The sequence below is a fragment of the Pundamilia nyererei genome, unplaced genomic scaffold (assembly GCF_000239375.1).
Source record: "Pundamilia nyererei isolate P.nyererei 1_Seehausen unplaced genomic scaffold, PunNye1.0 scaffold00033, whole genome shotgun sequence".
NCBI lineage: Eukaryota > Metazoa > Chordata > Actinopteri > Cichliformes > Cichlidae > Pundamilia > Pundamilia nyererei.
The window spans coordinates 557,979-568,366 of NW_005187434.1; the positions used below are offsets into that span (position 1 = coordinate 557,979).

The 10,388-nt window shown below is 39.1% G+C and overlaps 1 protein-coding gene across 1 annotated transcript; it reads right to left on the reverse strand.

The window, feature by feature from the left end:
- Positions 1–8,785: 8,785 nt before the first annotated feature.
- Positions 8,786–9,884, reverse strand: nkx3-1 (NK3 homeobox 1). Its single transcript, XM_005729382.1, has 2 exons — positions 9,636–9,884; positions 8,786–9,391 (listed from the first exon to the last, which is right to left on the reverse strand). The coding sequence occupies exons 1-2, from the start codon at positions 9,820–9,822 to the stop codon at positions 8,994–8,996; spliced, it is 585 nt and encodes a 194-aa protein (XP_005729439.1). The 5' UTR covers positions 9,823–9,884; the 3' UTR covers positions 8,786–8,993.
- Positions 9,885–10,388: the final 504 nt, after the last annotated feature.

Consider the following 10,388-nt stretch of genomic DNA (forward strand, 5'->3'; position numbering starts at 1 on the left):
ATACTTGTAGAAGAGGTGATATTGTTCTTCCTCCAGTCCACAAACTCACCACCCCCAGCTTTTCCAAACTCTCCCATGTTGTTTGTTGTTTCTATTTCTTAATATTGGAACTCTATATTTATTTTCTTAACATGTGTGTGTGTGGGTGCGTTTGCACAGAACCATCACAGCACATTCTTTATTTGCACATCTCTGCTGATGGGACAGCTACACGTTCCAAGTGCCTTATAAGCATATAAAACCCTGCTTAACCCTTTTTCCTTTTCTGTTCTCGACATAGGAAATCTTCCCATATTTACATTTTCTTTGGTCCAAGTTGCATCATGAAAAGCACACAATTCTGTTAGAATGAATTATGAATGAATACAGGCTCTTTGTATTGGCATCAGTCACATCTGTTAAACGCACACATAAATCTGCATCAATTCTCCTGATTGTTTTGGGGGGTTTTGTATTTTTTTTTTTTTTTTTTAAATTAAATACTAAATACTTTCTTCCTGCCCCCTGAGAGATCCCGTTTCTCTCTCGGCATGAAGGTGTGTAGGCCGTAGCGGTCCAGCTTTTTGCCTGCACAGAACTGCAGTGCATCTGAATCACGCACAATTTAAAGATCGTTCGCTGTTACTGAAGGCAGGCAGCTTGTTTATGTGTATTCAAAACACGAATACACAGCGGTGACTATTTCCGAGAAGCCTCTCTGTTAGCCTGGTGTGATGTTCAGCTTTCGTGTGAATCGTGCTGACCGTGAAGATTAAAGCTGTACATTGTATGTAAAATGCTTTTTTATTTTTATCTTCGGCTTTAGCCGAACACGCACACCCCCTGTGATGCAAAGTGCAACGTGATGACTTGACGTCAGACGTACACTTTGTTACCATGAGGCCAGTAAAAACTTGATCGCATCAGTAAGGGTAAGCAGGCATTGTTATTTCTTTTATTTTCACTCATCCTGTTGTAGTTACACGTTTCCTGTGTGCTCTCTGCTCTTTTCAGCCTATTGTCATTTTGCCAGACCTTGATGTTATCCAGAAAGCAGTCAGATGTATTTATTTTGAATTAAGGAGGATATTTTTCTTACTCTGGAAAAGTTTGACGCATTCTCGTTGATCTCGCAGCCCCTTCAGCCACCGATTCCTCACATTTGTACAGTCGGGTAAATGATACTAAACCAAAGACAACCTATGCATTCTACTTTTAATCTGCACGATGTTGCGTGCCTGCCTGCGGTGGATTTTTATTCCACTTTTTGCGATGTAGTTTTCACTCAGTAGTGTTAAGATTTACAGTCACATCTTCAAGTTTGGAGCTCAGTGATGTTCTGAGCAAACGCCATTGGACTTTTATTTTTTTGTTGTTGTTCTTTTGAATGTCATAAAAAAAAGTTTGATTTAATCTTGAAAAACTACAGTGCAACCTAATTTTTTACATAGTGATATGGTTGACTTGGAATAGACTACATAAACTATTCATATTGAATTGTTTTCATATGGATGGATAACATGTTTCAATATAAAAGTAGATTGATGTTTCAGTCTGTTGCACACATTGTGTCTTTTTTTTTTTTATTATTTTTTTTTTTTAGTTGGATCCGCTGAGGAAAATCTCAGATTTTGAGGTATCTGTTAATAACTGAGATATAAAAGTAGTGTCAAAAGTATTTTGAAATAGAAAAGCTGATGTTCTATGTGGGAATTTGAATAATGTAAATATTTTTATGATCTTTACACGCAAAAGTGAGTGTCATCTCCAGTGACAGGAATGCTTGAAAGTTTGACCCTGCAAATATAAAATGATTGTGATAATGCTGCTACAGTATGCAACACTGGAGCTGAAATAAACATGTAAGTGAGAAATGGCGCCCTTTTGTGTTTGATTTTTCTGGAGTATTTGTGTTGGGAATGAGTGTTGCAGATTGGGGAAGATGTTTGTTCTGTTTCATAGAACAACAGCAAAAGGTTTTATAGTGGAGTTTGATTTAAAGTAGCATATTTTACAGTCCTGATATATCATAGTTCTATTTGAAAAGCAAACACGGCAAAAAACCTTTTTACTACTGTTTGTGTGAACCAGCCCTTTAACTTGTAAGAGTAATACAGTTTCGGTAGAGGGCGCTGTTACATAAAGGTTGACATAACAGGCACGCCAATCAGTGATGTTGACTTGCTGTCAAAGTGTTGGTATCTCTTATTTAATAGTTACAAGGAAGATTACTTATTATTATTATTATTATTATTGTAGAGCATTAAAATAGCAGTAAGGGGCTGACAGCTCACACAGGAAACACAGGATCTAGTTTTCAGGCAGTTACTGCAAAAGATTGTCATCCAAATAATAATATTTAAACAAAAAAAGTCATATGCTTACATTTAAATTACATTACTTTTGAGCCTTTACTTTTGTTGAATTAAAGCTGAAATTTTACACTGATTATTTGATCTTAAGACCCTACACTGGTTTACAAAGGCAACATTTTTGTTTTTTTAATTGTCCTTGTAGAGTACTTCCTGATCTAACTGTATATCAACAGTGCTTTAAAAATGGTCTAGAGCAGAGGCTTTACAAATGTCCTTCATATTTTAGAACTGGTAAGATTTGCTGTGGCATCAGTTTGGTCAGTTAAATGACTAAAAAATCAGTCCCAAAAACTTAAAGTAGTCCTGTTCTTAAAAATTGAACAGTGAAAACGCAATGCTGTGAAAGCCTACTCCCTCTCTCTTTGTTTCCCTCTCTTACATATTTCAAATCAAACAAATTTTAATATTAGACAAAGATAACCCAAGTAAATACAAAATGCAGTTTTTATATACTTTTTTATTTATTAAGGGGGAAAAAAATATCCAAACCTACCTGACTCTTTGCGAAAAAGTCACTATTTTTTGAAAAGCTAAGTTCACTTGCCACACACAGGCCTGATTAATGGCAGACATGCTTAACCAAGAAAACACTTAAATAAAAGCTGTCTGACAAAGTAAAGCAGGCTAAAAGACCTCAAAAAGCAACACATTATGACACAGCTGAGAAACAAATTTGACATCTATCAGTCTGGAAAGGATTATAAAACTATTTCTAGTTTCTGCAGTGAACCACAGTGAGAGCCATTATACAGAAATGGAGAAAGCTTGGAAAAGCAGTGAACCAAAATTACTCCAAGAGCACATCAACACCTCATCCAGGAGGTCACAAAAGTACCCAGAGCAACATTAAAGAATCACATTCTTCACGTCTCAGTTAACGTCAGAGTTCATGATTGAACAATAAGAGAGAGACAGAGCATGGTGCTCATCCATGGGTACCATGATGAAAACCACTGCTGTCCCAAAAGAACACAAAGGCTCGTCTCACATTTACCAAAAAACATCTTGACAATCCCCAAGACATCTGGGAAAATATTCTGTGAACTGACAAGAAAAAATGAAGTATGAGTTCTGCTACATCTGGTTTAATGCTGACAGCATTTCATAAAAACAACATCATACCAACAGTCAAACACGGTGGTGATAGTGTGACTGTGGCTGCTTTGCTGCTTCGATCCTTTCTATGTGGACTTTGCATTCTTCCCCCGTCTGTGTGGGTTCACCCCAAGCACTCCACATTCCTCCCACACTCCAAAGACATGCACTTAGTGGGGTTAGGTAAATTCATTATTATAAATTGCCCATAGGTGTGAATGTGAATAGTATCTCTCTGTGTTGAAAATTAAAGGATGGATCTGAACCATTCAAGTGTGACAAACGTGCAAAAGAAAAAGTAATCAGGAAGGAGTGGGGCAAATACTTCTCACATTATTGTTTTCTACACAAGAATTAAGATTTCATACAATAGTGTGCACTAAGTTCACAAACACAATCTGAGTTTACAGAAACCATTTTACCAAGCTGTTTATATAAGGACCTGTAACGCTCTAAGAGCTTGAAAAAGAAGGCCACTGGAAGTCTCTCTGATGACAGATGAAATGTCTTCAAAAAACTTAAATAAGTCCAGTCCACTTCTTTTTAACCTTCTAAGACTAAGACCTGATAACTGAGAACCTACACGGTCAACCTGAAATGCCTGCTTCTCAAACTAAAGGCTTTGATGTACAGTTGCTCTCTGTGGCCTCCCCCTTCTGCTGTGGTTAGAGCCAATTTTTGCTATTTACATAATAGCACAAAAACATTTTAGGAAACTCAGGAAAAAAATCCAAAAAAGGTGGCAGGTACCATGAGGTTTAGAGTCGGGGGTTAGGATGTAACCGTGGCTAGGTTTAAGGTTACTAGGGTACAGTTAGGGTTATGGGGTTAGATTGAGGAGATAGAGCCCGTCGCACCCGAAGGAGGAACAGGAAGTGCACGGGGCATCAACCCCGCATCCTTTTCCAAATTGAGGTCAGTCCCTAGGTAAGAATGAATGTCTTTTATTTTCAGTGTTGTCCTTTTTTGTGTCCGAGAATTCCCAGGGTTATGGGGTTAGAGTCAGGGTTTAGTGCATTGTGTGATGTTGTTTCCATATTGCAACTATGTGACTGTTATACTTTCAATGTTGAACTTGGATCAGTATTAATTATGATGATTGTATCTGTTTTGATGTCCACAAAGGCTGATGGACCAGACACTCCTGTAGTGGCTTCTTTAATCAGCAAAACAAATTTAAGTCACGCTAGCATCAGTGGAAACTTCCATTAAGTAACTCAGTGTGCCACTGGACAAGGGGAGCGATTGTTTTTGATTGTTTTATTGGCCTTAATCACCGACTGTCGTTAAGAACACCGATGATTGACTGAGTGTTTTTATTATTTTTAAATGAAAACAGGGAATTTGTAGTGACCCCAAACATTTGAGCATCAGTGTACTTAATTTCTTTTCATTGACCTCATGTTGGTTCCACTAATCTTCTTGGTAATTCTATTATTTTATTTCCAACATTGGTGCAAAGGTGAATATGATATTTCAGATGTGTGTCCTGCCCATGATTCCCTGTTTGCTGACAAAAAAATAAATCAGATTTCTTTGAGATGCAGGCAGCGCGGAGCTTTCTTCCAAACCAGCGTGCTGCAGGACACGTACACTTCTGCTGTAACCCTGAAGTGTTTAGTTTTCGCCCTTCTCCACATACAGGTTGTTTATCTGAACAGCACAATGAAAGCCCCCCTCACCCACGTCTTCTGTCCTCATTATAGTTTTCTCTAATCACCTTAATCTGCCGTAAACTGTCTCACTACTTTATATCTTTATCTCAAAGTACACTGGGGGGGGAAAAAGTCTCTTCTCCCTCAGCATGCCTATCTCCTCCCACATCCTTTCTCTCTGTCACACACGACACGTACTTAGGCACAATCGATGTCAGCCATCGGATAAGTTGGATGCTGTTATGTATCTGCTGATGAGGAAAGAAAGGCAGCTGTTCTACAGGGTCCGTAACATGAGGGATCCAGTTACACTATTCAAGGAAGTTTATGAGTGTTCCCATGAGAAGATCAGGGCTGTTTTAAACGTCCTTATCAAGTCCAACAAATTTGTAAGACAGTCACGGCATATTGGAGCACTGACAAAGGCTGTCTTTGTGGTCAGGGTTGGTTTTCTCCCCATCTGTTAAGAAGATCTGCTTGTTTTTCAAAGCATCATTGGCCACCGTGAAGAGAAAGGCTCTGCGACCGTGCTTTTTAATGCGTATTGCAATCAGACCTCTGAAAGATAAAGTTATTGCCTTATACCTGTTTATTCCCCAAAAAAACCCAACAACAAAAACAGCTCGAATAGAGGAAAAACAGATGAGAGAGTGATGTTTTCAACTACTCTCTGTTTTCATCATGTGCTTGCCAAATCCAGTTAATCCAGGTAGGCTGCAGACAGGCACTTACCAAACCTGAAGAACGAAAGAGAAAGAAAAACACAAGATGATATAGTTGTTTTTTTAAGCCTTGTGTGTTTGTGAATCAATGTACCATGTCTCTTCAAGCCTGCGGAAGTGCAGGTATCACAATGGCAAGTATAATAATGGCTCTCCCAACCCTACACCCTTCAACAGGCTCCCTTATCTGATGAGCATGAACATATACACTGAGAGACGCTGAAAGACACAGAGAGTTGCTGAGAGATACAGTCAGAGTTTCAAATGCCGTCAAAACAGATGCTATCTGCCCCTCTTCATGTCTAATTACCTGTTTACTCTGAGGGCCTATGAATAGTGAACAGCACGGCCACTGGCATCGCTGATAAGGAGTCACTTTAGTTTGAGGAAATATTTAGACATCAAGATTGAGGAATGATTTCATTTCTCCAGCTTCTATACCGGCATGAGAAACTGTGTGCTTTTTCCTAAGCTGACACTGCAATACCTTATAACTCCCCGTACAGGTTTAACCTCATGACCGACGAGCGAGGCTTTCATTTAGAAGAATGATCGACAATTAAAACACAGAAGTGGGCAAAAAAAAAATAATGCCCGCAGTTGTGTTTTTAGCATTTGTTGCCCTGTGGGGTTTGCATAAGGGCATGCGCTGCACAAAGTCAGACAGATTAGCAGTGTGAAAGAGCTGAAATATCCTATCACCTCCATCAGACCTGTGCTCACACTTCAGTTATGTTACTACAAACATGCCCTTCTTAAATATGTAAAGCCCTAAATCCTTTGTGTCATCTTATCAGCACCGTCCCGAGTCAGACCAGCATGCCATCCTGAAGGAAGCTATAGTTGCTTCTTAGTTTTCAGCGCTGTTCCTCAGCTTTTGTATAAATAAGACAAGTCAAAAACAGCCTCGGCTGCAAGGCGCTGTACACGTTATACAAAATATACACAATAGATAACAGTCGCTAAATCAACAATAAGTACACAACAAATATCTAATTGTGCAAGAAAGAGTGTGTTTGTGTAATCAAAGCCAGGATAGGATGCTCAACTAGACTCAAACAGGATTTTTAAGGGTTTTTAAAATAATTGAGGGACTGGGCACCACTGAAAAGACTCCATCACCTCTGCTTTTAAGCCAGTGTAAGGAAGTCAGTATAGATTTAGATGCATTTACTATGATGTAAAATCTCCCCGATGGTGAGTTAAATCTTTAAAATTGAATTCAACATTTAAGTGGCTATTATATTCTATAATTCTTTCCCAACACTGAAACACAGTATAAAGAGGAGCAGAAGTGAAATCAGTTGCACAGATGATAAAAAAAATCTCTGAAGTTTTGAATATTACAGACTAAAAAAACACGTTACTATTAGCAACTTTAGAAAGAGAAAAAAGGTCCACACCCACATGCCACAGTTTTTTTTTTATCAGTTACTAACAATATTAAAAACATCTCCAAGTGTTCCTTAAATAAAACTCAGTACAGTGTCATCAACAAGCTGTTGATTTGTTCACTTCCCTAATAAGTAAAACTCCCTCATAGGATTTTACTTAGTTTGTCATCATAATTTTTACATTGTTCACTGAGCTGTCTGGTTCTGGACCCCACGGGAGATTGTCACATTTGCTTTTCAACCAATCAAAGGACTGAGATACCATCTATCTCCACATGGGTCAGCCACAGAAGCTCATATGCAGTAAATTCATTGTCTTTGTTTGTTTTTTGTAGCCATGGACTAATTCATTATCAAGTTTGGTTCTGTTTGGGTCAGTCCACAATCACTCTCAGCTGACTGGGATAGTGCGGTGTAAGTCTCGCTGCAACGTTAGACCTGTTTCCGAATTTTGTCTTTGTTTTTTGTATGTGCACAGCATGTTTAAACTTGGTGTTTGGTGAACTTGAGGTTATCAAACATTGGGATTTCGTGGTTGTAAATTTGCAAGCCAGAACATAGCAGTTGTTGTTTAGATGCTTGATTAAAAACTATTTAGGGTTTGGGGGATATGTAAGTGAAACACAGCATTACTCAGTGGGAAGGAAATGATATGAAGAACATTCATAAAGGAAACTTTGACCTCATTTACTGAGAGGGAAAAAAGAGCTCATGAGAAGTCCAGGTGATAACACACCTGCAGAACACTCTGCCACCGAAATGCTTCATAGCCACAGTGCAGCTGGTGTGAGTGTAAGTCTCACTTTATAAACTAACAAGACGTCAGTCAGTTTGAAAAATCGTGCTGCCAGACTTCTTAAAATTTTTATTTGTACAATCCAGGTGCTTGGAAAAATATGTTGATTTGTAGTATGTGTTACATGCATGAGTGTACAGGGCTATGATTACACCAAAGCTTCCAAAAAAGGGTCACAAAATGTGCCCAGATCTGAAGTGTACATCACATTTTGTGTGTTATCCTCACTTATTGTTATACATCGCACAGAACATACCTTAAGAAACACGTTCTGTTACTTTTTTATCTACCAACTGCCAGGTATACTACACAATCACCATGGCATGCAGGAGGTGAGCCACATGACAGCTTTACCTCCTCATGCCCCACTTTCAAGAAAGCAAAGCTGACAACTGCTGATTGAACTCGATGCCTTATGGAGCTCCGTTTATCTCTGATTTAAACAAAGATGCCTCTTGGCCAGCCTTCATATTTGTATTTATGTCAGCATGTTTAAGCATCTGGAATGCGTGATGTCAGCTGACTCCCTTACTGTTTCGTTTCCTCTCGTTTTCCGTGTGGTGCTGTCTCTAGAAAGAGCAGTTTATCTCCCTGCAATCAGGGCATCAGCTCTTTGAAGAAATCGGGTCTCATTCTTTCGCCTTCATTGACACCAACTGCAATTTTATCACAGTTTAACTTCATTCAAATGCTCGAAATTTTAAAGCACTCTTAACAAAGGTTAAATGTATAAGCATTAATTTATTAATAATTTATTAATCAACAATGTCACAAGTTGGCTGTGCAAATCCATGTCATATCCATACAGCAAGATTTGTATGATAGCACATTTTCATGAGCGAAATCACTCCACAAGATGGATAAAGTCAACACATGAGCAAACACCATGTTCCAAATCTGACAAAGAATCAGCTGTGACAGTAAACATAGATTTTAGAAGCTTGTAGATGATAAACTTTAGGGTTATACATTTATTTTCACCATAACACTGGGCCCCAGGGGCCACTGTAGTCCCACAGGTAGGGTCTGTATTGGTAGGCTTTGTAGAAGGAAGTAATCAGTGATGATCTGACCAAATCCTCTTTCAGACCCAGTCCTTCTGCGTTGTACAAATCCTTACAAAACTCTGATGTCTGCTGCTTCCGCTTCGTTTTGTACCTCCTGTTCTGAAACCAGATTTTCACCTGGGTCTCGGTTAGTCTTAAGGTTCTGGCCAGCTGAGCTCTCTCTGGGGCCGACAGGTATTTCTGGTGATTAAATTTCTTCTCCAGTTCGAGCACTTGGAGGTGTGTAAACGCAGCTCTGGAGCGCTTCTGCTTTCCGGGGGAGGGCAAAGTTGACTCCGAGGAGCTGGGGCATGATGTGTTCAGAGAGTCTGTGAAGCACAGATGAGATCCAGTCATTAAACAGGTAAACTGGTTTGCAGCAGGCTTTGTGAACTGGTTTGTGATCATTGTAAGATAAGCAGCTGCCATTACAAAAAATTTTTTAAAGCAAGTCTTTTGTTGTTACACTGCACCATTCTGCACATTCTTCATAGTAAACAACACACATCAAACTGATTTGGTCACTTTATCTAAGCGCAGTAAACCTGCTGTTGAAAGCCTGCAGACGCTCACCTGTCTGTAATCCAAAGGCTGTTTCCTGAAGACAGAGCTGTGGTGAAAACTTTCCTGATTCTTCATTCCACTGCGAACATCTTTCCTCCTTCTGCGAGCAGCATTTATCATTGAATCGCGCGCTGTCTTTGTTGGAGAGGATGTCCTCGATGAGGAAGGAAGTCAGAGGTTTGGCCGAGTCAGACATTTCCAGCCAGTAATTAAAAAAAATCCGAGGACTCTCGGTGCATCAGAGGCGCAGTGGGAGAAGTGGCTGAAGCACTGTGAGTCCTCACACACTTACACAGTCTGAATTTATACAATAGCAGGGGCGGGCTCAGACTGCACTGACGCGTTAAGGAGACGGGACGGCTAAAGTTTACTTCTACTTTCACTAACTTTCATTCAAGTTTCCTACTCAGCTCTGCTGCAATGTATCAAGTCCATAAAAATACTGAAACATTCAAAAAGAAGTACTGATCTTTTTTTTTTTTAGAAGTGATCTGTATAGAGAAAGATTTTAAAACTTTAGACTGATTGTAAAAAGATGAATTTATATATTTATAGTTGTCCTTATGCATGCTTTTATGTTTAAATGAAAAACAGCCTGATGTGGTTCTACTTATACACATGTGCAGAAAGGTGTCGAATATGTGATCTAAACTCAAACAAAATGATTAGAAACTCATTTCTGTACAAGAAAATATAATGGGTGCATGTTGGCAATGTACTTTTTTAGCTATGATCTATTCCTAACAGAGAGAACTGAGTGAC